At 46.0% G+C, this 26,776-nt stretch overlaps 1 protein-coding gene and 1 non-coding gene across 7 annotated transcripts; one reads left to right on the forward strand and one right to left on the reverse strand.

Annotated features, from left to right (window-relative positions):
• Positions 1-4,027: 4,027 nt before the first annotated feature.
• LOC116951623 (R-spondin-3-like) lies at positions 4,028-18,661 on the reverse strand. 6 transcript variants are annotated; one of them, XM_032970404.2, is made up of 6 exons: positions 17,287-18,661; positions 12,622-12,843; positions 11,406-11,603; positions 10,755-10,904; positions 8,409-8,600; positions 4,028-7,239 (listed from the first exon to the last, which is right to left on the reverse strand). In XM_032970404.2, exons 2-6 carry the CDS (start codon positions 12,731-12,733, stop codon positions 7,151-7,153), a joined length of 741 nt encoding a protein of 246 aa, XP_032826295.1. In that variant the 5' UTR covers positions 12,734-12,843; positions 17,287-18,661; the 3' UTR covers positions 4,028-7,150. The 6 variants fall into 6 exon arrangements, with proteins under 6 accessions (XP_032826295.1, XP_075929910.1, XP_032826292.1 ...); XM_076073795.1 differs by having other exon boundaries at positions 12,622-12,931; XM_032970401.2 differs by lacking the exon at positions 17,287-18,661 and adding an exon at positions 14,947-15,051 and having other exon boundaries at positions 12,622-12,931.
• TRNAE-CUC (transfer RNA glutamic acid (anticodon CUC)) lies at positions 16,251-16,322 on the forward strand. Its single transcript has one exon. It is a non-coding gene; the product is annotated as a tRNA-Glu (tRNA).
• Positions 18,662-26,776: the final 8,115 nt, after the last annotated feature.

The following is a 26,776-nucleotide window of genomic DNA, read 5'->3' on the forward strand; positions in this document are numbered from 1 at the left end:
TGGTTCTTTCGGTAAAGTCACGTAGGTAAATTTTTTTGTTATTCATTATTTTATTTTTCTACCTACGTGATTTTACCGTAAGAACCAAAGAGTATGGATTCCTGCAGTCACGAAAGCTTCAAATCAAGAATTACAGTACATTATGGCAATTGCTGCGAAGCCCTGCAGCCCTCTGCTGGCCACTGCGCGTAAGCACTGAGGTTGACGACTTTGCAGCATCTAACAATCACACTGCTGTGTTGAAAAACTATTCAGATATTTTTTGTCATAATATAGTTTTTTTTTTGGGTTAGATCGCGTAAATGCAAATGTGTCGTTAAACCCGCCACCACCCGGCACAAGCCAATTAGTAAGGTTTGTCACCTAAACAGAACGTGCCAATTCGTTACTCGTGTAGTGGGCTCAAACGGAGACTCGGACGTACTCGTGGAGGCAACGCGTTCATTTACATCAACATACTAACACAAAGGGGGTTACTGCCGCTTTACCGGGTAACGTGCTATAGTAGTGGACCACCAGGCTATCTACACTAATTACACTGTAACTAGCTACCACGTACCCCGGACCCAACTCGGGTCCGGGTTCACGTGCTTGAGAACTCTTGCAGAACGTAGAACGTAAGCGGGGAGGTTTCTTCAGGATGACAACAGCAACCGGTGTCGCTCAGGGCTCCGGATTTTCACCTGTGTGGCAGGGGCACGCTCCGCCCCTAGCCACGCCCACCTTCTCCAACCTTCGAGAAGGATCTTCACCTGGACACGTGATCACCCCAACCCCCCCCCCCCCCTTTGGTGGTCCATGGTGGGGTGACACCAATCCTCGTGACGCCACTGGTCTAACATTGTTTGAGACTATGCTCTAAAGAAATCCGTCTCTGGTGTGAATCAATCATTTTCAAAGACAATGCATCATATACTACCAGAGCATATTTTTTTTCGTTTGCATGTTCACCACAAGTATATGTGGTTAATGCAGTAACATTATTCCCTGTAAAAGGTTTCGATTTGTTTTAATATCTTAACACCTGTTTTATTGCCAGAAAGGGTAAACCCTATTGTTATATTTTGATACTGGCACAGTGGCAAGGGAGGTCCCATGATGTAGCTGCTAACCCCGAGCTCTCAATGTCCTGATAGTGGCATTGTCCTTGTCCTGTTCTCACCTTTTGGCATCCTCTGGTCTAACACTGTTTGAGACGCGGCTCAAAAGAAAGCGGTCTCTGGCGTGGACCAATCCGTTTCAAAGACAATGCATGATATCCTACCAGCAAATGTTTTTTTGTTTGTTTGCATATTCACCACAAGTATATGTGGTTAATGCAGTTACATTATTCCCTGCCAAAAAGTTTCAATCCGGTATGTTAACATCTTAACACGACTTTTTATTGCCAGAAAGGGTAAAACCTATTGTTATATTTTGATGCTGGCAAGACGCTGCTTGCAACTGCAGTACCGGCGAAAGGTGGTACCACCACCCAGTTACTCTGTCGTGGCATTGCTCGTCAACAACAGATGATTTGGTGGTGGGTTGCTGCCGAAAACAACAATAAAGTGTCGCGCGATGGTCCACTTGACGACTTTTATTAAATTGGCCCCCGTCGGGTGGCGGAGGGTGTACAACGCCACGCGTCACCTTACGCAATCCGACACCACAAACACAACGAGTTGCGAAGCCATATTGGTCGTGACAGCCTTCGCACGCGTTAACCATCGATGAGGAGGAGGGGGGGGCAAACGTTTGTTATTTCGGCCAAATTTTAAGAAACAATGTCGTTTATTGTCTAAGGGGCCGTCCATAAATGACGTCACGCGATTTTGGACGATTTTTAACCCCCCCCCTCCCTCGTCACACGGCGTCACAAAGTCAGACCCCCCCCCCCCTCAAATATGACGTCACAATGCTCTGCCCCCCCCCATCAAAACCATATTGCCATTATGAAACTAAAACGTGCTTCAAATCGCTTTAAACTATTGTCATTGTAGTGCGTATTTAATGTGGCGCTAAACTCTGATGTTGTAGGAGAAAATTAAATAGACTTTTTAATACAAGTTAAGTAGAACGTGCTGCCTATATTTATTTAAAGTTGCGCATTTTGATGTGACGTCACATTTCTCACCCCCCCCACCACCACCCTCGTCACACATCGTCACAAATGTCTGACCCCACCCCCACGTGCGTGACGTCATTTATGGACGGCCCCAAAAAGAAGAAGAACCTCGCCGTGCAGAACTTTTTACAAACACACTGCCATTCATCCACGGGGTTTAGTTAGACGCGTCACACCAGCCAATGCGACAAACTGCACGAAATATTACATAATTATCAGGGCAACGGTTACATTTAACGAATGACGCGCACTTTGTTAGGGATGCACTCAACAAATACACTGCGAGTTTAATTTAACGCGGCGGTTAATTTTATAGCGCACACTGACCGACGCGTTTCGAATTCATAGTGCTGATACGCGCGTACGGTAAAGTGAATACAAGTACATTCCGTTGAGGCGATTTAAGATAACTTTTTAGCTTATCTCGAGGACATTTATTGTACGATGTTGATTGTACCACAATTGATTTCACTGCGTCATAAAGTGTGTAATATTGCATTTTATAAAGGTACACAGACCGACATTAGATTCCGTAGCGCTAATAGGGAATGGACATCACATTTCGTAGTGTGCATACAGAGGTTAAGTGTGCAAACGGCATCACAATTGGTAACACTGATAGGTAATCGACATTACATTCTGTAGCTCACATAAGCTCGCTGAACATTTTGATGGATTTCTTTTTTACACATTCCAATGTTAATTTTGTAGACACGAACTAGGGACATAATTGCAAGTTGACAAATATGCAAGTTACAATTCGCACCGTATAAAGGGAATTGCATAATATTACAAAGTACATCATTGGTATTGAGATTTACAATTCATAAGACGAACAAGCATTCAGCATTGGATTTCATAAAGCTTATACAGAAATGGCACTTTAATACTGCAAAACATTTACTCTAATGTTGAGCAAACCACTGTCCAGAGCCCACTTACAAATGTTTCGCACGGTACCAAGATTTACTAAATTACTACAGCGCACGTTAAACACTATGCACCTCCAGACATTTTATATCCACTGCTCCATTACAAAGCCTTGTCCATTGTGATCTGTTGCTCCACCTCCGCTGCCTCCTTCAAGCGTTATCTACGAGGTCCACCTTCACAGACACTCCACCTTTCACTGCCATTTTCCACCATAAACAGTCCCCTCGGTTTGTCTTCGCTGTGCGATGGACACCACGACTCGAGTTCCCTTCGGCGATCCACAGCTCTCATTTACGCACTCCACCCACGACTTAAAGCCTTGCATCTCCATTCCTCGCATCTCATTTGTGCAGGTCGTGTCTTCCGATGCACACCCGACATCAATTCACATTTAAATCAAGATTCTGGTTTCATTTCACACTTCAAATGTTCGTGTCCAAAGTGGCATCCTCTCAAATCACGTTCCAGGTTCTCATATAAAAATGTCACCTCAAAAGAAAAATCTTCCCTCCATCCCAGGTCATAAAACTTCATGCCCAAGCCAAATCTTAAGCCCTCTTCATGGCATCTAAAATGTCACGCTTCCAGATTGTGGTCGTGAATCCATGTTTTGCATTCTTGTCCACATTTTGTGTCATTCCAGTGTCGCTCGATTAGAATTGTACTGTTATTCCAGGAAATTATTTTTCCCTTATTACGTCCACTCAATTTTTGGCTATGGCCAAAACATCAACACGATCGTCATCCTCCAGGTTGGCCCTATCGCACTCCGCTCCATGACCTTCTTGAATAGCGATTCTTGAACCTCGCTGATCGCATGCCACACCGCATTCGGGCGAATCGATGGCATTCGTTGCATTTCATGAAAATCGGATGGGCGCCTACGTTTCAGTGATAGTAGAGACTACAAAAACAGGTGAACGAGTCACATTTGAAGGATATAGCATAACTACACCATCGATACAAGGCAGACCAGACACCACACACTTTCTCAAGCAGTTGTGTATATTAGGTAATGCCCATGCCACGTTTAATGGAAAAACTTAAATGCAAAACTTAGCATAGATTTACTGAAAAAAATCCAAACGCAATTAACGTGCGCAGTTCTTTTGAATAATAATGCACCATAAATAACGCTGCAGTTCTGTTCAAAACACTTGTGTTCTGAACACATCAACCACAGAACTCCTCTTATCCGTGATCATATCCACGACTCCGATTATCTGCAAGAGTCCAGACAAAAAACCCCATCATCCACAACCATTTCCTACAAATAATTCTGGATAACACTGCGACTAATAGGATCCATGACGTTGGTCCATCACAAATATATTGCACCATGGATAAGAGAACTTTCCCTGGACTGTCTTTTGAGCCACCAAAATTGGATAGTGATTTACAAGAGGTCAGCCAATGGCCATGGAGAGTTTTGGTCCCATGTACCCTGGCTATACTCAACTATTTTATAGAAAAGTCCCAAAGTAACTTTTAGCAAAATTAACTCAATTTCCCCACTATTTTGAACAGTCACTGCCAAGTAAAAGTTTTTTCCTATTATTAGTTTGCAATTAGGCTTGGTGGTAAACAGCCAATGCAAACTGCTTGAGGAAGGTTCGTCTATATTGATGGAATGTTTTGGGCGAGGATTTTTCTCCGTGGAAGAGATTCCGTAACGCCACGTGAAGACACAAATTAAATATGGTTGTAAAATAGATATATACCGCATATACATGCTGTGTTGTGTACAGAACACATGCAACGTGTGGGTTTATAATACAGTTGCAACTCGAGACAAATATATTGCACCATTGACTTTAAGGTGGAGATTCGTTCCTCGTGAATTAAATCTCCCAAGTCACGTGTAGTCTTTGCACGGGATTATTTAACTAAGCCATGCCTTGATTTAAAGCTTTCGTGACTGCAGGGATTCATATTCTTGGTTCTTTCGGTAAAGTCACGTAGAAGGGAAACTCGTCCATCTGAATAACTGTCAAATCGCTCTCCGTGATGCTAATGTTAAGAAAAAAAAGCCACTTTCCAAATTTTCTTGCTGTGGTTTTCACACCTGATGATGATTTCTTGTGTTGCAGTCGAAACGTCGTGATAATTTTATTGTTTTATATTTTTATTATTTTATTGTTTCCCCTTCTACGTGGTGACTTTACCGAAAGTACCAAGAATACTAACAATTCCTTACTTACAACTCATATTTTTTTATTTTCTTGCTGTGGTTTTCACACCTGATGATGATTGCTTGTGTTGCAGTCGAAACGTCGTGAGATTTTTATTTTATGATTTTATTGTTTCCCTTCTACGTGGTGACTTTACCGAAAGAACTAAGAATAAGCCATGCCTGTTTGAGTTTTCTGATTGCTGCAAATACATAAATACGGACAATCAAATTTGCCACCCCAAAAAACTAATAAAAACGTATCATAACCTAAGCTAGCAAGACTTGGGTTGGTGTATCAGTTGCTATTTCTAGGATTTAGGAGATGCAGATTCCGGATCTTAGGAAGAGTTATGGTGCAGACTTATGTTTCGATTTATGCCACTTCTGCTGAAATTTGTAAACAAAACTTGAGATTGATATGCCATTGCTTTTAAGTCCAATTGATATTCTTGATTTGTTTAAAAATTGTTGATTGACTTTTCCCCCTTTCAAGACAACATCTGCACCACGCAATAAGACGATCAACCAATGCGATGACAAACAAAAATGTTGTAGCTGTAAGTAGCAAATAAAAACAGTTTTAAATTAATTCCTAAAGGAAAATATAAATATACAAATAAATAAGTAAAAACATACAAATATAAAAATCAGCGCAACTGCAATTAATTAACATTGGTTATTAACATTGGTTAATTGCAGTTGCGCTGATTTTTATATTTGTAATAATAAAGCATCACAAGGGTGGCAATAATTCAAAAAAATAAAGTTGGTTTCAATAAAAAAAGCGGTAATGTAAAAATATATATAAAATGGAATTGAATAAATGCAGATGCCAATTAAACTACAGCGTCATTCAACATGGGGAACAGAGGCAAAGCAAAAACACTCCTGCACAAGCGACAAACTCTAAACGAGGCACGCTTGCAGTTCCCAATCTTCAAGCAAACACCTGATGCATTCAAATTCTCGCGCTGCGTGGCCACCCTAATTAAGCCTCAAAAATTGGACACAGCGTTTCCCACCAAAACAAACATCCATGGTAGCACCAACGCTTTTTCAAATTTGAGCGATTGCTGCGCGTAGCAAAGAAAAATAACTCCACATTCGCCCCCCCCCCCCCATTTCCGCAACAAATTGTGAATTGTCGCGCCCTTTTTTAATTTGTATGTAAAAATAATAATAAATTAAGAAACTTTTTTTTCGTAAAGTAAAACTCAAAAATAGTGGGGCACTCGCAACAAGTAGGCCACATGCCCTCGTGCAAATTTCATTTGTTTTTGCACTGGAGGGCAAACCAAATACTAAAAAAATGTCAACGCAAATAAAAGATTTTACAAACACAACTATTTGTACAAACCCCCCCCCCCCGCCGTGGCCAAAACTTAGACATTATTTCACATGTCTCCAACCAGCACAGATTTTTTTGCACTGTAGCGCCCATCCAAATAAACCCTGAAAAGCAAAAACATTTGTACGAATTACTTTAAATAAACTTAAACGATCACAGCAGAGATTTTCAAAAATGTTCAAGACATTTTCTCCATTGAGCACAATACAAGGAACATTTTTGTTCTGTGCGGCTTTTACGATCCTAAAAACGAAAAACGGACATAAAAATGACCGTGGTGAAACGTTTACATGCCGTCTCCACTGCGTGCTGTTTCGGTGCAGTGTCCGACGTTTTGTTTCCAGGAACTTCTGCCGCACGTGGAGACAAAACGTCAGACATCGTGCCCAACAACACGAGGCACGACCTGAACAAACCAGAGAGCCGTCATGGCACAACCGCAAAATCCCACGCGGTTTAAATCTTCACGGTGCTGCTGCTCGTGGTGGTGGTGGTAGTGGTGTTGGTATACCGCTGTCGCTGATCATTGTGGTGGTGCAGCAGGTGGTGGTTGTTGTGGCTGTTGGTGACGCGCAGTCGCGGGTTGATGTCAGGGCTCGACCTCGAATTTCCTCGTCACTGTGAACCCTCTTCTCCTCTTCTGCTCCAAACGCATCTTCTGCCTCAGCGGACCTAGCTCTGCAACGCACGGCAACGATGGCAAATGACGATACACCATTGACGTGTCTTGGTGCACGTGTGGGTTACACCGATGCTAATGTGACATGCCCTGGAAAGGGTGCAATACAAATCCTACATAGAATCTTCGTTTTGATTTAAAGCTTTCGTGACTGCAGTAATTCATATTCTTAGTTTTTTCGGTAAAGTCACGTTGAAGAGAAACAACAAAATAATAAAATATATATAAAACAATAAAAAATTCTCACGACGTTTCGACCATAACTCAAGACGACCGTATGGTCGAAACGTCGTGATAATTTTTTATTGTTTTATATATATTTTATTATTTTGTTGTTTCTCTTCAACGTGACTTTACCGAAAAAAACTAAGAATAAGAATCTTCGTTTGTTCATGTAAGAGTGCTATGGGTGGAGCCTATATTTGTTAATCGTTTCTACAAAACATAGTTTTGTAACTTGTATCAGGATTAGGAGTCTGGTGCTAAAACTGTCGGAGCTGCAGGGAATTTAATATTTAGCTTCGATTTAACGTTGATTTATGTTTGATAAATACTTGCCATGCCTCGTAGGAATGTTAATTTTGTTCCAATTGCTATTTACTTGATTGCTCTGCTTTGTTTTGACTTTCTTCACTTAGGGGACGTAGGTCACCGCCTTGTTGAACTTAATCAGCTTGCAACTTAAACACGCGCGCATATCGAGGCGCGGTTGAATTCAGACGCCTCTATATACAACCTCGAATCATAAAAGTGCACGGTGTGGTTGATGTTGATGGGAATTATTGTGTGGATGTATGAAAGTTATTGATGAAACCGATGCGATAACATTGCACTCAGATTACACATTAAAAATGTATCGTAATGTTGATAACGGTCACCGTATTCATGATAAATGCCAAATATTATTACCATTTCGCAAGCAGGCTGATATACAACCAAATACAGCATGTTGTCAATGTCTAATTGCATTGGCGATTATTGTTCATGAAGCGCCGTTGAGGACACGCGTGTTAATGCATCGGTTACGTAATATCAGCAGTGATGAATGGAAACAATGCCAGTGACAACGATGGAAATCTACCGATCGTATCAACGATTACAATTGCATCCAATGCGGGCAACGTCATCGATGATGACGAGGATGATGACCATGGTCAATGATCCTCACCGTCCCCGGGGCAAAACCTGGGCTGCACGCGGCAGCGCTGAGCCTGCTGGAGTGGCGGGCAGTGCTGCCCATGGGGGGAGGGGGCCCTCGTCACACTGCGCCTCCTCTCCTGGGCCCCCCACTTGTAGCCGCACGTCCTCCCCCTCCGTTCACACGCGGACCATGGCCCCCATGGGGACACCTCGCAGTCCACTGGGTGGTTCAAACATCAGTATCGTCAGCAGCATTATCATCCTCGCCAAACCAAGACGACCACCACCGGCATCATTCCCATTAACCTCAGAATCATCCATCAACATCAGCGTCAGCAGTGGCATGACCACGAGTATTATATTAATAATCATAACAACCATCAGAATCGGGCTCATCAGCATATCGTAGAGTAGCAGCATCCACTGAATTGCCGTCATCCTTAGAATAAACCAGCAACCTCATTTTGAGTAGAAACACAGCAAGTTCATCATCAGCACAACAAACAATCACGAATTTCGCCTACATCAAGGCAGCAATCCTATATGGTACACTTAAAACCAATTTCGACCACGCTGAGACCACCTCCACAGCTACTACATTTAAATATAGCATGCATCATTTCAGGGTTACTCATGTCCCCCTCATGCCCCTGCCCCCCCCGCCCCCTCCCTGTGCCCCACCAGTGCCCCCCCCCCCCCCCCCCAAGTGCTCACCCACGTGCTCCCAAGAGTCGTGTCCCCCTCCCACCCACCCCACACCTCTCCACACCCACAATTTCCCCATACTACATGTGGCCAGGTCGTGTCAGATGTCCGTTCAGTAATAACATCATAAACAAGCAAGGGTCTCTCAACATGAAATTACAACAGCATTCCACTCCCACAGTTGATGCGCCTTCTGGACCAATATTTTCCAGCAGAGTTTGCAGTTTTGGCGATAAACTTTGGACCAGTGTGGGTTTTATTTTTAAAGACAGGCCACACACTGCTGATGACTCTGGTCAAGTTAGAAACCAGCCCAGGGATTGCTAATGGGGAAAAAAAACTTTGGTTCAAGGGAATCTTAATGCTTTCGGAGCCAAACGTCAACTTTTTTTTCATACGGCAGAAACTAACCCTTGCCCCCCTTTATGATTTTATTATGGACGCTGCCGGCCCGCGTGTGGGGACACGGCAAGGATGACGGCAATGCAGGCAACAAGAGCAAACTCTACGAACCAGCTGTAGCTGTCAAGACTCGAGGCGTTTGTTGAAGTTGGCGATGCCGCTGCTGGTGGCGGTGGAGTGGTTAGCACGCTGCGCTCGGAACTAACGACCAGATGTCGATTCCCGCTCGCAGCCAAAACCAGTGACGATTATCTGGACCCGTCCAGGGCCTCCCCTAGGTCAACTCGGCCTCAAATGAGTACCTGGTGCAGTGTGTGAACATTGCCCCTAGGGATGCAAAAGACGGCTGGGCATGGGGCGCTGACCACCCACCGCGTTCTGGTCTTCAAATTATGTGCTCGCTAACAGCACTTGCCCCAACAGTCTGCTAAGGCTATACGGGGGATCTTTGTCTTTATCTTTGGTAGTAGCAATAGGGAGGGGTTCTGTGTTGGTCACCCACCTCAATGCCCTACCAACTTTTACCCCTAGGTCATGGCCAACTTCTGTGGGAAGTGATATCTCAGTTCTGGGCCTCCCTTGGGTCAACTCGGCCTTAAAATTACAACCTGGTACGGGATGCGAACAGCGGCACAGGCGAGCCAAAGGTCACTGGCCAGGCATGGTACCGACCACAACACTTCTTGGTGTGCCTCACCGGCATTCATAGATCTTCGCTAAACTGCACTTGTCCCAACGGCCTATAATGTGGCTACGTGGTGAAACATTGCCCTGGTGGTGGCGATGTTTATGGTTTTGTTAACGTGGTCAAACAGACCCTTGTCTGTTTATTATTTTATTATCCACAATATTCCACAAACGGCACACTTCCTTCCCCCCCCCACCCCCCAGCGTGTCTCCCGTATACTGGTGGGCAGACCTGGTTGTGGCTGTGTGCTCACCCCCCTCCCACCTTTCCCATATCCCAATGGCTCGGTTTGGAACTGTAGTGGTTGGGTCCCAGTGTCGCAATCCGTACGAGTTGGCAGGCGGGCCCACATCCATTGTGTCCCCTATGTCCTCTCGTCATTCCATATGGGTTGTATGTATGCAAGTGGAACTTTATTTGGTTTAAACACTTTGGCTTTTGCGACTAATATTATTAATAATAAAGGTTTTAGGGTTAGATCACGTACGTAGCCAACCATGATAATCAGAGGTGGTTGCGCGTTCCTCTAGTCCCAATGACCTCCCCATGTCCATATCCCCCCCCCCCCCCCCAGCGTACCTGTGGGGAGACAGTCCTGCGTGCGGTTGTCCCCCTCGTGTCCGATGGGACAGCCTGTCCCGCAGTGGCCACGGTACAGGAAGTGTCCGCGTGAGCAGCGCGTGCAGAACGAGTGCCCGAAGCAGCTATCGCAGTGCGGGACCTGGCAGCCTGCGTGGACAGCGGGCGAGGTGTTAGCGAGCGCCCAGTAAGGTCGGCACGGTGAGCGGGTGTGTCGGTAAGCGCCTATCAAGGCCTGCACAAATATGGAGCACTCGCCGAGGTCGGCAAAACAACAGCTGGCAGCACTGAGGAGCTACTGGGTGAAGTTCAGTTCAAGTGAGTGCAGTTGGGGGCTGCAAGGTCATGTCGGTTAAAGGCTAGGGCTCGCAGTTCAGCGAGGGTTTGGTCAGCACGGGTCACTAAAGACAAGTGGAGGTTAGTGTAGGCAGGGCTGTGTAAATTAAGCTCGTGGAGATCAGTGCAGGACATTGCAGTGCAGCTAGGGGTATGCAAGTTCAGTGAAGGCCAGGTCAATGTAGCACACTGCAATGGGACGCATCTCGAGGAGAGTGGGGGGGGGGGCACACGTCTGGAGGAAGAGGGGGGGGTGGGGAGACGTGCGTCTCGAGGAGCGGTGTTGTATCTCGAGGAGTGGGGGGCGCGGCTCACGCATGCAGCGGTGCGCGATGGCGTTGCGCTGGCCGTAGTGGCCGGCGGGGCAGGCGAGGAGGCACTGGCCCAGGTGGCGCATGCCCACGCGCTGCAGGTGGAAGAAGAGGCGCGGTGCGCACAGCAGGCAGCCGTTGGCAGCCGAGCAGACGGAGCAACCCCGCGGGCACGAGAGCAGCGCCCTCCCCGCCGACAGACCTGGTCACAGCAGCCGGGGCAGGGCAAAGACAAAGACCCCCCCCCCGTATAGCCGTAACAGACTGTAGGGGCAAGTGCTGTCAGCGCGCACCTATGAAGGCCGGAACGGTACACGAGGGGGGTGGGTGGCCAGCACCACGCCCGACCGCCTTTGTCTCCCCAGTGGCGATGTGTACACACCGCACCAGGTACTCATTTGAGGCCGAGTCGACCTAGGGGAGGTCCAGGTACCGGTTCAGATAATCGTCACTGGTGTTGACGGCGAGCGGGAATTGAACCCGGGTCACCAGGTTCATAGCTCAGTGCGCCAACCGCCATACTACCGTTCCAGGGCACACACGGTCACACTTGCGGGGGCGATGGGTCATCCACACGGCCATGGGAACGCACACGTGGGGGGTGGGTGATTTGTCACTCGCAAGTCATGCAACCGGTAGGTTATATTCCCACGTGGTCACGATGGATTAAAGACCCCCCCCCCCTTCCCAGCACATCACCGCATCTACATTGAACTGCGATTCCTAAAGTCTCACTCTACAAGAGCCCAAAATATTAAAACCTAACTATAAATATCAAAGTGACTGCCCTTTGGTTGTACGAGCTTAGGACATGAAGCGTGAACTAAATAAACGGTGTGTGCCTTAGCCTGGCTCTTTGAGCCTCAGACTAGAACAGTGAACCCTATCAGTCCTAAAAAAATGCCTTGGACTACACATCTTAGGCATTAATGCCAAGCCACAAGACCGAAGAGTGACAATGATTTGTTTACGAGGATTACAGTCACAGGCATTAACGTTGAACATTAAGAATAAAAAAAACTGGCTTGATTTGGCTCGAAGCCTCTTATATCAACACTGAAGCTTCTTTAGGCTTCTTCAATCTGCCAAAAAGCCTCGGGCATTAGCAGCGAGCGATACGACTCGTACGAGTGCCTGGCTCTAGGAACCTAGGGGCTGTGAGACAGACCCACAAGGATTGTTGCGGTGCTAGATGAAGTCATGAGAGGGGATACACTCACTTCTCCGGGTCCTGTAGGGGAGGTGCTGTGTCGTGCCCTCCCGCGACCCCACAGCGAGCGCGACAGAGTCCAGAAGCAGCAGGGCGACGGCCAGCGCCAGTAACCGCCTCATCGTGAAGAGGACAGAGGTGGCAAGGACGACGACGACGACGTTTGATGATGACGGGAGGTCTCCTCCCGGCTCCTCCTCTGCTCAGTGCCGAGTGGCTCTCATCACGGGCACTGTGCAGAGCGGCCCAGACAGAAGCCCTCAAAGTCTTCACGTGGGCAGACGGAAGCTCGAGAGGGGACAGGTAGACGAACGGTAGGGCTAACGTACGGGCAGATGAAAGGACAAATCGGGAGATGAACATGTGGACAAAATGACAAGCGGACATACCAGGCGTATTACCGGATAGATGGACGCATGGGCAGTGGACAGAGATACGGATGGTACGGTTAGACGGGTGAACGGAAGGACAAACGCATAAGCAGCTCAAAGACAGAGGCGCTGTTGAACTGACAGACGGGAAAATAAATGGATGAACACATGTATAGGCTACCTGCAAATGAGACATCCTACGAGTTTTCACCTGACTAAACATATGAACGTGACCAGATAAGATCAAGAGTGTGGAGAGACGGACCGGACGGATAATTCCTCATGTATGTATCGATGTTATCCAGGGAAACCTAAAACTCCGGACTTTTTTCTCCCCAGTGCTCATAGACCACCATCACCAACCATGTTGCCAGGTGTGACTATTCTATGGCCGGGTGAACCTGGAAGGAGAGCCCACGGCAAGGTCTGGATAACAAATCTACCATCGAATGGTTAGACGGATGAATGAAATGCGAGTGCAGCGATGAAGAAACTCGCAGCACGTGGAGCCGAAAAGTCGGACATGACACCAAACACCACATAAGAAAAAACCACACACATGGGACAGCTGAGAACATTTGGCCGACGCCACGGTCAGGAATCGAAAACAGGCTGCTTCTGTGAGATTACACAGAGTGAGCCAATTCAAGCGCAAATGCAACTTCCTGGTTATCAACATCGTCTCCTTCGTTCGTCTCGACCACCGATCCATCGACCCCATCCTAGCCCTGCAGGGCCTGCCCTTTACAAGCCCGCCAACGACTACTAACGTTACACAGACAATGTAAAGCTTCCAACTATGCGCGTGTATGTTGAACTTCTTTCGCACCGTGCGTCGCCAAAACGTGCTAATCGGAGGTGCGGGGGGAAAAGACAACAAACTAAACACAAACAATGGTTTAAAAAATTACTTTGTCAAGCTAGATTTAAAAGTGCACGTTTCCCAATGGCTTCACAACTGGCGCCCGTCCTCCAAATCCCACGCGTTCCTCTCCTCGTGCTCAGGAATATTTTTTTGTCCCGCTTCCCAACGTGACTCTTCAGCACAGAAGTTAATTACCACTGTGCATGGTATGTACCTTGTTGTGCGGGAGCAGTGACGCAGCACTTGGCACACACTCTTCGCTACGAGTTCGATTCCCCCGGGGTCACGGCTAACATCAATCTCCCATGTTCACATCACCTCGGAATCCACACTATAGTAACGAGCGGCGAGTGGTGAAGTATGGTGGTGAAGTATGTTTAAACTCCCATCGAGATGAAAACCGCCACGTTTCTACACGACGTGGGAGGGAGACCTCATCCAGCAGTGGACGTCCAAAGCACTGCATTGACATGATCGTTAATATTCATATTGTACTTCTCAGCGGATCATAATCGGAAGGAGATAACCCCCCCAACAGGATTATGTTGACCTCGCCCATCATCAATCTCTGCAGAATCGATAAAATGAGTAGCACTTTGTCGCGGGGAGGTGGGGGTAGTTCACGAGTTGAACATAGGGAAAGACTCGCCCCCTCGCCATAGAAATGTGGAATTTCTACCACCGGCCTCAAGGGTGTATAATACTCATTTACAACATAAACCGACAGACTCTGCCCCATCGTCATAACGTCATAACCGATAGTTACCATTAAAGTATAGTATTCACGATTCAAAAACAGTATATACACACACACAACAGGACAACTACCTTGCCCGACACTTACCACGACACAAAACAAAACACAAAGATCCCCCTTCTAGCATGAGCAGACCCTTGGGGCTGTTTGCGAGAACCTATGAATGCTGGCACGGCACAAGAGGAGGTGGGTGGCCAGCACCACGCCCGGCCGCCTTTGTATCCCCAGTGGCGATGTTTACTGCACACCGCACGAGGTGCAGTACTCATTTGGAGGCCGAGTCGATCACGACGGACACTCACACCAAGCCAGACGCCGATCGATGGACACCTCCACGATCACCTTCACTTAGCTGTGCGGCTCCGCCTCTCATTCGGAGGACCAACGAACCCACCACGTGGAAGCCACGAGTTGGGAGCAGCGAAGCCCTTATATACAAGAGATATAACCTGTGCCTAATTAACGATGATCATTAATGTATTGCATACCCCCGCCCTCCTCTCCCGATCACACCCCGTCATCACCACTCACCTGCATCACAGGTGAGTGGTGATAATGGGTTAATTAGGAGACGCGCCTAAACACTGTACTCTTTGGATGATGAGACGCACGGGTTTGAAAGCAAAACGGAGCGGGGTGCGTTTTATAATCCAGTTGTTTGGCGTGAGAGACGTATAGACAGATCGATATTTGTACCTGTGTCACGTTAAATGAAGCCGGGCGTAAGTTTCGGGTACATTCCGGGGCGTCTTATAATCCGGAGAACACGGTAATTGTGCCTCTGTAGGGGTCAGTCCAGTAGCCGTGGTTAGAATCAATTTGTCAATATACTCGTCATGAATAAATAATGATGATCAGGATTAACGCAATGCCCTCATGTATAGAGGGGTTACCATGAATCGATTAAACATTGATTAAATATCGATTCGTTAAGCTCTGGATTTTTTTATGGATCAAGCCGCATGCGTAATAATCTGTTTTCGGTTCGCGTATGTGTTATATAATAGGTTCACATGAATCCTGCATCCACTAGAGGCCGCTACTATTAACTGTACTCCAGTGTATAATAGTTTATCGATTATTGTGCCAAATCGAGATTATTAATCGAATCTTTAACGTGGACGACTCCTGTCGTCCTGGCTTCGTTACGTCGACTGCCACTGTTGAATAAAGCCCTCCCCAAGAATAATTCCACAAAAAAAGGCAAATATCCCCCATGTAGCCTACGCATACTATTGGGACAAGTGCTGTTAGCAAGCATCTGTGACAGCCGGTACAGCGCATGAGAGGACGACGCCCGGCCGCCTTCGTCTCCCCAGTGCTGACATTTTAACACCTCAGGCTGAATCTTGATTTGAAAGCTTTCGTAACTGCAGGAATCCATAGTCTTTAGTTCTTTCGGTAAAGTCACCTTAGGTTGAGTTCACTTAGGGGAAGCCCAGGACAGATTCGGATACCACTCGCCACCGACGTTAGCCGTGACCTGGACGCTAACTTTTTTGTTGCTGTGTGTCTTGCGCAAACCACTGCTGCCGCCGCTGCCCTTTGTAGCGAGATGGAGAAGAGAGCGGTGGGACCCCTGAGTCAGTGAACCGCGAGTTCAATTCACACACGTGGTGGAGGAGTGTGACCGAGCGCACGTGGCTTCCCTGGTGGTCTAGTGGTTAGGATTCGGCGCTCTCACCGCCGCGGCCCGGGTTCGATTCCCGGTCAGGGAACGATGTTTTTTTTTTAAGTACACTTGTTTTTTTTACAACTGCGCTACAAATCCAGCAATCTGGCTTCGATTCACAGTCCCGGCTAACGTCAGTGGCGAGTGATATCTAAACTGCTTTTGGGCCTCCCCCCCCCCCTTGGCCGACTTAGCCGTGAAATTGGGGACTTATAAGGTACGGTGCGAATATCAACACCGGGGAGACAAAGGCAGCCTAGCGTTGACCTGCCTCCCTCCCCCCCCTTATTGACTAGAGCGGTGAAGTATAGTCAGACAACCTCCGTGAATAACAACGCTGTAATCACTTGCATGCAAAGACAAAGATCCCCCATATAAATTTTTATTTAAAGCTTTCGTCACTGCAGGGATGTTTTATATTTTTATTATTTTATTGTTTCCCTTCTACGTGACTTTACCGAAAGAACCAAGAATATGACTCCCCCATATAGCCTTGAACAGACTGTTGGGTCACGTGCTTGTTGGCGAGGACACGCGCACGTGGGAGTGGTGTGGGCCCGCCCGCCCGCCTTTGTCTCCCCAGCGTTCATGTTTACACACCGCATCGGCTACTTATTTAAGGCTGAGTCGACCTCGAGGATGCCCAGGACCGGTTCAGATAATCGTCGCCGAGTTCTTAGCGCAGCGCATTGACCGCTGCCCGAACCGCTACACCCGCACACGGACACACCCGCACACACGTACAGATACACACACCTGCACGCACAAGCCAAAGATCCCCCGTATATACTCAACGGGATTTTTGTGGCAAGTGCTGTGATAGCGAGCAGCACCTATGAAGGCCGGCACGGCACACGAGGGGGTGGGCGGTCAACACCACGTCCGACCGCCTTTATCTCCCCAGTGGCGATGTTTTTTTTTTTAACACACCGCACCAGGTACTCATTTGAGGCTGAGTTGACCTGCACGCACGCACACACACACACACTTGTACGCACACGGTTTCCCACCTGTGCGCCCGCTGTCTGAATGAGTCGTCTGGGATCCAGGTGAGATGACCACTCTTCCTTTGACTTCTCACAGCGGCTGTGTGTCTAGCGTGGTGTGTGTCTAGTGTGAGTGTGTGTCTAGTGTGAGTGTCTAGTGTGGCGTGTGTCTAGTGTGAGTGTGTGTCTAGTGTGGTGTGTCTAGTGTGAGTGTGTGTCTAGTGTGAGTGTCTAGTGTGGCGTGTGTCTAGTGTGAGTGTGTGCCTAGTGTGGTGTGTCTAGCGTGGTGTGTGTCTAGTGTGAGTGTGTGTCTAGTGTGAGTGTCTAGTGTGGCGTGTGTCTAGTGTGAGTGTGTGTCTAGTGTGGTGTGTCTAGCGTGGTGTGTGTCTAGTGTGAGTGTCTAGTGTGGCGTGTGTCTAGTGTGAGTGTGTGCCTAGTGTGGTGTGTCTAGCGTGGTGTGTGTCTAGTGTGAGTGTGTGTCTAGTGTGGTGTGTCTAGTGTGGTGTGTCTAGTGTGGTGTGTGTCTAGTATGAGGGTGTGTTTAGTGTGGTGTGTGTCTAGTGTGAGTGTGTGTCTAGTGTGGTGTGTCTAGTGTGAGTGTGTGTCTAGTGTGAGTGAGTGTCTAGTGTGGTGTGTGTCTAGTGTGAGTGTGTGTCTAGTGGTGTGTGTCTAGTGTGGTGTGTGTCTAGTGTGAGTGTGTTTCTAGTGTGGTGTGTGTCTAGCGTGGTGTGTGTCTAGCGTGGTGTGTGTCTAGTGTGAGTGTGTGTCTAGTGTGAGTGTGTGTCTAGTGTGAGTGTGTGTCTAGTGTGGTGTGTCTAGTGTGGTGTGTGTCTAGTATGAGGGTGTGTCTAGTGTGAGTGTGTGTCTAGTGTGGTGTCTAGTGTGGTGTGTGTCTAGTGTGAGTGTGTGTCTAGTGTGAGTGTGTGTCTAGCGTGGTGTGTGTCTAGTGTGGTGTGTGTCTAGTGTGAGTGTGTGTAAGTCTACTCTCGTGTAGCAGACATTGTGTATGTATGACTACGCTTGTGTAGCTGTGTCTATAGTGCGCGCATAATATGCGCGCGTGTGTCTCTGTTCGCTAAGTGTATGGCTGTATCTATATATAAGTGGCTATGGGTCTCGCGTATGATCGGATATATGTGTATAAGAGTGTATAACGTAGTGTGTATGTGAGTCGAGTGTTTGCATTGTTGTATACGAGTGTCGTGTATGCAACAATAGCGTGTGTTGAGTGCAGCGAACGATTGTTAAAGCATGGTTGTTGTTGCGTGATTGTTTTCGCTTGTCGGTGAGTACACAGGAGTGTGTGTTAGCGGAGTGGGGTGTTAGTGGAGTGTAAGCTTGTCTGTGTGAGTCCACTGTGTGTTGTTGTGAGACTTCCCACTCTCGTTCATGCGCGACCACGCGGGTTTAAGGGCCCAGTGGTGCCGCATAGATCACTTATATTGGGGGGGAGGCGGGGGGGGGGTGTGGATAGGGGGGCGGTCAGTCTGCACGTGCTTGTGGAATTATCCGCTCAGGGGCCGTCCATAAATGACGTCATGCAATTTTGGACGATTCCCCCCCCCCCCCATCGTCACACGGCGTCACAAAAAGTCAGACCCCTCCTCAAATATGACGTCACAAAGCTCTGCCCCCACCTCCCAAAAAATAAATAAAACATGCTTCAAATCGCTTTAAACTATTGTCATTGTAGTGCGTATTTAATGTGGCGTTGCACTCTGATGTTGTAGGAGAAAACATTTATTAAAAAGTCTATTTAATTAAGCAGAACGTTTTGTCTATATTTATTTAAAGTTGCGCATTATGATGTGACGTCAAATTTCTCAACCTCCCCCCCCCCTCGTCACACATCGTCACAAATGTCTGACCCCCCCCCCCCCCAGGTGCGTGACGTCATTTATGGACGGCCCCTAACAGCACTTGCCCAGTCCGTTAAGATCAATAGGGGATCTTAACGGAGTGGGCAAGTGCTGTCCTCGTGTCTGTGCGCATGGTGCTTGCTGGGAAGCGGTCGTGTAGTGGTTAGCGCTACGCTGCGCTACGAGGCCGGTGAGCCGAGTTCGATTCCCGCTCACGGCCAACACCGGCGACGATTATCTGAACCGGTCCTGGGCCTCCCCCTGGGTCGACTCAGCCTCAAATTAGTGCCTGGTGCGGTGTGTAGTAAACATCGCCACTCGGGAGACAAAGGCGGTCCAGGTGTGGTGTTGGCCACCCACGTGGCCACTCGCTAACAGCACTTGTCCCAAAGTCTCTGTAGGTTATACGGGGGTCTTTGTGTGTGGTGGTCGGGCGTGGTGCTGGTCACCCAGCCCTCGTGTCCCGTGCCGGCCTTCATCGGTGATCGCTAACAGCACTTGCCCGAATAGTATGTTAAGGCTATACGAAGGATCTTTGTCTTTTGTGTGTGTCTGTATGGAGAGCGGTAGTGAAGTGGTTAGCGCACTGCGCTCCGAACCCGACGACCCAAGTTCAATTCTCGCTCACGATCAATATCGTTGACAAATATCTGGACTGGTCCTGAGCCTCTCCTAGGTCAGCTCGGCCTTAAATGATACGGTGCGCAAACATCACTGTGGAGACAAAGGCGGCTGGGCGTGGTGTTGGCAACCCACCCCCTCGTGTGCCGTTCCGACCTTAGTAGGTGCTCACCAACAGCACTTATCCCTACAATTTGTGACAAGCTATATGTGGGATCTTTGTCTATGTGTACGCCTATCTGTGTGTACCCGGGCAACCTGAGTTAAATTCCCATCCACGGCTAATATCAGGGACGGTGATATAACCGCAGCGCCTGTGCCAGGCTAGGTACACTTTGAGGCCACATACATACATGCACGCATTCTCATAAATATACATACACGAAAAAGGACAAAGATACCCCGTATAGCCTTGACAAGCTGTTGGGACAAGTGCTCGTGTATACACAGACAGACACACAAAGACAAATATCCCCCGTATAGCCTTAAACAGACTTCTGGGGCAAGTGCTGTTTGCGAGCACCAAAACACAGACACACACGTACATACACAGGCATATACATACACATAAACTCCACTCGCCCCCCCGCCCCCATGCACCCCCCCTCGCGTTCTCTGCCCTCCCCCCCCACCCATGCAGACTGGGCTCGAGTTGCCCGTATATGTCATCCCTATCCGTGGTGTCATCTCAGCAGTGCACATCTCCCATCGACCCAAGCCCGTCAGCACCCCCCCACCGCAACTCCCCACTCGCCGGATTATCGATTTATTTATTTATTTTAAAGGCACTTACGAATTCATCAGTGTTCATCTCATTTCACAAGGCCCTCCTCTCACCGTGCAGATCTATAGAGAGCCCTCGTGCAGAACAGACGCAGGTTACTAGCTCGGAAGGGTGCAAGTGGCTCCCAAAGTCAAAGAGGTCCAATATTACTCTTTGTTTTTTTCGGTAAAGTCACGTACAGTTATTTTGCTGTGCCTTTTTTTACAACTGATGAAGGAAGCTTGTGTTGCCTCCGAAACGTCGTGATTTAATTTAGCTGTTTTAATTTATTTTTGTTTTTTACCTACGTGACTTTACCGAAAAAAACAAAGAGTATGAATCCTTGCAGTCACGAAAGCTTCAAATCTAGAATTAGGTCCAATATTGATTGGGCCCTCTTAAGCCAATGGCCCACAACTGGCCCATCGGTACCACCCCGGGTGGCACATGCTACCAATGATTTACCTGAAGCGCTGTGTCTCTAAGAGCACAAATATGTATGATAGCAAGGTCATCGTTGTAGATTTTTGTTGTATTACGTCATTACAGAAGGATTGCCCTCGTACATTCTGCAGAGGCTGATTGATTGGGTAAAACGTGCGATCGGAAACTTCTCCGCAATGGCACAATGAAGTGTGCGCGTGTGCCTGTACAACAGAGAGCATCGGAATCTGAATATTTATTGAGACTGGAGGAATCCGATGAGCCGTAAAGCTATTTTTCACAGGTGCCCAGTATGGGCGGATCAGGCAAGTTACGACAACACACGATACAAAAAGACGACAAGGGGTGAAAAATAGAGAAACAGGTCAAGATGTCAATCCATGGTGGACAATGCGCATTGTGGACCCTTCTCCTTCCACGCATGGCTGCTGATGTTGTCGAGCAACAGCTGAAACTTTACATTGAGGTGGTGGTTGAGCGAGATGATTGTGTCAGGGGTTGCGTGCAGAGTGTATCGCTGTGACGATCAATATGAGAATCTTTATTTAGACTGCAGGAGGAGGAGGAATCCGTAGAGCTATGAAGTTCTTTTTCACAGATATCCAGTATGAGCGGGGTCAGCAAGTTACAACACAATAACAAAAACGATAGGAGTGCAAAATAGAGGTAAAAGTAAGCAAGTCATTCAATATAAACAAAATATATAAAAGTAATTTATTACCATATAAAAAACCCAACGGGTAATGAATGCCCATTGCAATTTATACGCACATATTAACCCCCAACCTGGCACAAAAAGGGCTCACAAGTGACGTCATCACATCTATCCATTTAAGGAACGAAACAGGAGGAGGATTTCTACAAAAAAAACTGGCTGCTGCCTGATGATGCCGGTTGTAATTACCGGCGAAACGTCGTACTCAGATCGTAAATGTTGTTGATTTGCTCTCCAACACACCGGTGCACTCACTGTACTAGTAACGAATTGGCAAGTTCGGTTTACGTGACAAACCTTACTAAGTGGCTGTGTCGGGTGGTGGCGGGTTTAACGACACTTTTTATATTTACGCGATCTAACCCCCAAAAAATATATATTATGGATAAATAATTATGTAACTCAGAATTATCAAGCTTGGACAAGGCAGCAAAAACAATAAAACAGTCTCTGACCACACCAAGATAACGCCACACAGTAGTAGTCCCTCAATACAATGGCACGTTAACATTGAACTATGATGCCTCCTTCATGCAGAAGATCTCTGTGTGAGTCTATGTGTCCCTACATGAGTATATGGGTCTCTATGTGAGTCACTAGTCCTGATTTGAAATCCGTAGATCTCTATGTGAGCCTATTGGTCTGTATACGAGTAAAAAGTCCTGTAATGGACTCTACAGATCTCTGTTTGACTCTATGAGTATCTCTGTTTGACTCTATGGGTATCTCTGTTTGACTCTATGGGTATCTCTGTTTGACTCTATGGGTATCTATGTTTGACTCTATGGGTATCTGTTTGACTCTATGGGTAGCTATGTTTGACTCTATGGGTACCTCTGCTTGACTCTATGCGTATCTATGTTTGACTCTATGGGTATCCCTGTTTGACTCTATGGGTATCTCTGTTTGACTCTATGGGTATCTATGTTTGACTCTATGGGTATTTATGTTTGACTCTATGGGTATCCCTGTTTGACTCAATGGGTATCTAAGTTTGACTCTATGGGTATCTCTCTTTGACTCTATGGGTTTCTCTGTTAGACTCTATGGGTATCTCCGTTTGACTCTATGGGTATCTATGTTTGACTCTATGGGTATCTATGTTTGACTCTATGGGTATCTCTGTTTGACTCTATGGGTATCTCTGTTTGACTCTATGGGTATCTCTGTTTGACTCTATGGGTATCCCTGTTTGACTCTATGGGTACATCTGTTTGACTCTATGGGTATGTCTGTTTGACTCTATGGGTATCTCCGTTTGACTCTATGGGTATCTATGTATGACTCTATGGGTATCTATGTTTGACTCTATGGGTACCTCTGTTTGACTCTATGGGTATCTCTGTTTGACTCTATGGGTATCTATGTATGACTCTATGGGTATCTCTGTTTGACTCTATGGGTATCTATGTTTGACTCTATGGGTATCTCTGTTTGACTCTATGGGTATCTATGTTTGACTCTATGGGTATCTATGTTTGACTCTATGGGAAACTATGTTTGACTCTATGGGTACCTCTGTTTGACTCTATGGGTATCTCTGTTTGACTCTATGGGTATCTATGTATGACTCTATGGGTATCTCTGTTTGACTCTATGGGTATCTATGTTTGACTCTATGGGTATCTCTGTTTGACTCTATGGGTATCTATGTTTGACTCTATGGGTATCTCTGTTTGACTCTATGGGTATCTGTGTTTGACTCTATGGGTATCTCTGTTTGACTCTGTGGGTATCTGTTTGACTCTATGGGTAGGTATGGTTGACTCTATGGGTACCTCTGCTTGACTCTATGCGTATCTTTGTTTGACTCTATGGGTATCCCTGTTTGACTCTATGGGTATCTGTTTGACTCTATGGGTATCTATGTTTGACTCTATGGGTACCTCTGCTTGACTCTATGCGTATCTATGTTTGACTCTATGGGTATCCCTGTTTGACTCTATGGGTACCTCTGTTTGACTCTATGGGTATCTCTGTTTGACTCTATGGGTATCTCCGTTTGACTCTATGGGTATCCATGTTTGACTCTATGGGTATCTATGTTTGACTCTATGGGTATCTCTGTTTGACTCTATGGGTATCTATGTTTGACTCTATGGGTATCTCTGTTTGACTCTATGGGTATCCCTGTTTAACTCTATGGGTACCTCCGTTTGACTCTATGGGTATCTCTGTTTGACTCTATGGGTATCTATGTTTGACTTTATGGGTATCTATGTTTGAATCTATGGGTATCTATGTTTGACTCTATGGGTATCTCTGTTAGACTCTATGGGTATCTCCGTTTGACTCTATGGGTATCTATGTTTGACTCTATGGGTATCTCTGTTAGACTCTATGGGTATCTCCGTTTGACTCTATGGGGTATCTATGTTTGACTCTATGGGTATCTATGTTTGACTCTATGGGTATCTCTGTTTGACTCTATGGGTATCTATGTTTGACTCCATGGGTATCTCTGTTTGAATCTATGGGTATCCTTGTTTGACTCTATGGGTACCTCTGTTTGACTCTATGGGTATCTCTGTTTGACTCTATAGGTATCTCCGTTTGACTCTATGGGTATCTATGTTTGACTCTATGGGTATCTATGTTTGCCTCGATGGGTATCTCTGTTTGACTCTATGGGTATCTATGTTTGACTCTATGGGTATCTCTGTTTGACTCTATGGGTATCCCTGTTTGACTCTATGGGTACCTCTGTTTGACTCTATGGGTATCTCTGTTTGACTCTATGGGTATCTATGTTTGACTCTATGGGTATCTATGTTTGACTCTAAGGGTATCTCTGTTTGACTCTATGAGTATCTCTGTTTGACTCTATGAGTATCTATGTTTGACTCTATGGGTATCTATGTTTGACTCTATGGGTATCTATGTTTGACTCGATGGGTATCTCTGTTTTACTCTATGGGTATCTATGTTTGACTCTATGGGTACCTCTGTTTGACTCTATGGGTATCTATGTTTGACTCTATGGGTATCTATATTTGACTCTATGGGTATCTATGTTTGACTCTATGGGTATCTATGTTGACTCTATAGGTATCTATGTTTGACTCTATGGGTTTCTCTGTTTGACTCTATGGATATCTATGTTTGACTCTATGGGTATCTCTGTTTGACTCTATGGGTATCTATGTTTGATTCTATGGGTATCTCTGTTTGACTCTATGGGTATCTATGTTTGACTCTATGGGTATCTATGCTTGACTATATGGGTATCTATGTTTGACTCTATGGGTATCTATGTTTGACTCTATGGCTATCTATGTTTGACTCTGTGGGTATCTATGTTTGACTCTATGGGTATCGCTGTTTGTCTCTATGGGTATCTATGTTTGACTCTATGGGTATCTCTGTTTGACTCTATGGGTATCTCTGTTTGACTCTATGGGTATCTCTGTTTGACTCTATGGGTATCTCTGTTTGATTCTATGGGTATCCCTGTTTGACTCTATGGGTATCTCTGTTTGATTCTATGGGTATCTATGTTTGACTCTATGGGTATCTATGTTTGACTCTATGGGTATCTATGTTTGACTCTATTGGTATCTATGTTTTACTCTATGGATATCTATGTTTGACTCTATGGGTATCTATGTTTGACTCTATGGGTATCCCTGTTTGACTCTATGGGTATCTATGTTTGACTCTATGGGTATCTCTGTTTGACTCTATGGGTATCCTTGTTTGACTCTATGGGTACCTCCGTTTGACTCTATGGGTATCTCTGTTTGACTCTATGGGTATCTATGTTTGACTTTATGGGTATCTATGTTTGACTCTATGGCTATCTGTGTTTGACTCTGTGGGTATCTATGTTTGACTCTATGGGTATCCCTGTTTGACTCTATGGGAATCTATGTTTGACTCTATGGGTATCTCTGTTTGACTCTATGGGTATCTCTGTTTGACTCTATGGGTATCTCTGTTTGACTCTATGGGTATCTCTGTTTGATTCTATGGGTATCCCTGTTTGACTCTATGGGTATCTCTGTTTGACTCTATGGGTATCTATGTTTGACTCTATGGGTATCTATGTTTGACTCTATGGGTATCTATGTTTGACTCTATGGGTATCTATGTTTTACTCTATGGATATCTATGTTTGACTCTATGGGTATCTATGTTTGACTCTATGGGTATCCCTGTTTGACTCTATGGGTATCTATGTTTGACTCTATGGGTATCTCTGTTTGATTCTATGGGTATCCCTGTTTGACTCTATGGGTATCTCTGTTTGACTCTATTGGTATCTCTGTTAGACTCTATGGGTATCTCCGTTTGACTCTATGGGGTATCTATGTTTAACTCTATGGGTATCTATGTTTGACTCTATGGGTATCTCTGTTTGACTCTATGGGTATCTATGTTTGACTCTATGGGTATCTCTTTGACTCTATGGGTATCTATGTTTGACTCTATGGGTATCTCTGTTTGACTCTATGGGTATCTATGTTTGACTGTATAGGTACCTCTGTTTGACTCTATGGGTATCTCTGTTTGACTCTATAGGTATCTCCGTTTGACTATATGGGTATCTATCTTTGACTCTATGGGTATCTATGTTTGCCTCTATGGGTATATCTGTTTGACTCTATGGGTATCTATGTTTGACTATATGGGTATCTCTGTTTGACTCTATGGGTATCCCTGTTTGACTCTATGGGTACCTCTGTTTGACTCTATGGGTATGTCTGTTTGACTCTATGGGTATCTATGTTTGACTCTATGGGTATCTATGTTTGACTCTAAGGGTATCTCTGTTTGACTCTATGGGTATCTCTGTTTGACTCTATGGGTATGTATGTTTGACTCTATGGGTATCTATGTTTGACTCTATGGGTATCTATGTTTGACTCTATGGGTATCCCTGTTTTACTCTATGGGTATCTATGTTTGACTCTATGGGTACCTCTGTTTGACTCTATGGGTATCTATTTTTGACTCTATGGGTATCTATGTTTGACTCTATGGGTATCTATGTTTGACTCTATGGGTATCTATGTTTGACTCTATGGGTATCTATGTTTGACTCAATGGGTATCTCTGTTTGACTCTATGGATATCTATGTTTGACTCTATGGGTATCTCTGTTTGACTCTA

The sequence above is a fragment of the Petromyzon marinus genome, chromosome 43 (genome assembly GCF_048934315.1).
Source record: "Petromyzon marinus isolate PM22_M1 ecotype Great Lakes invasive population chromosome 43, UKy_Petmar_22M1.pri1.0, whole genome shotgun sequence".
In the NCBI taxonomy this organism is placed as follows: Eukaryota; Metazoa; Chordata; class Hyperoartia; order Petromyzontiformes; family Petromyzontidae; genus Petromyzon; species Petromyzon marinus.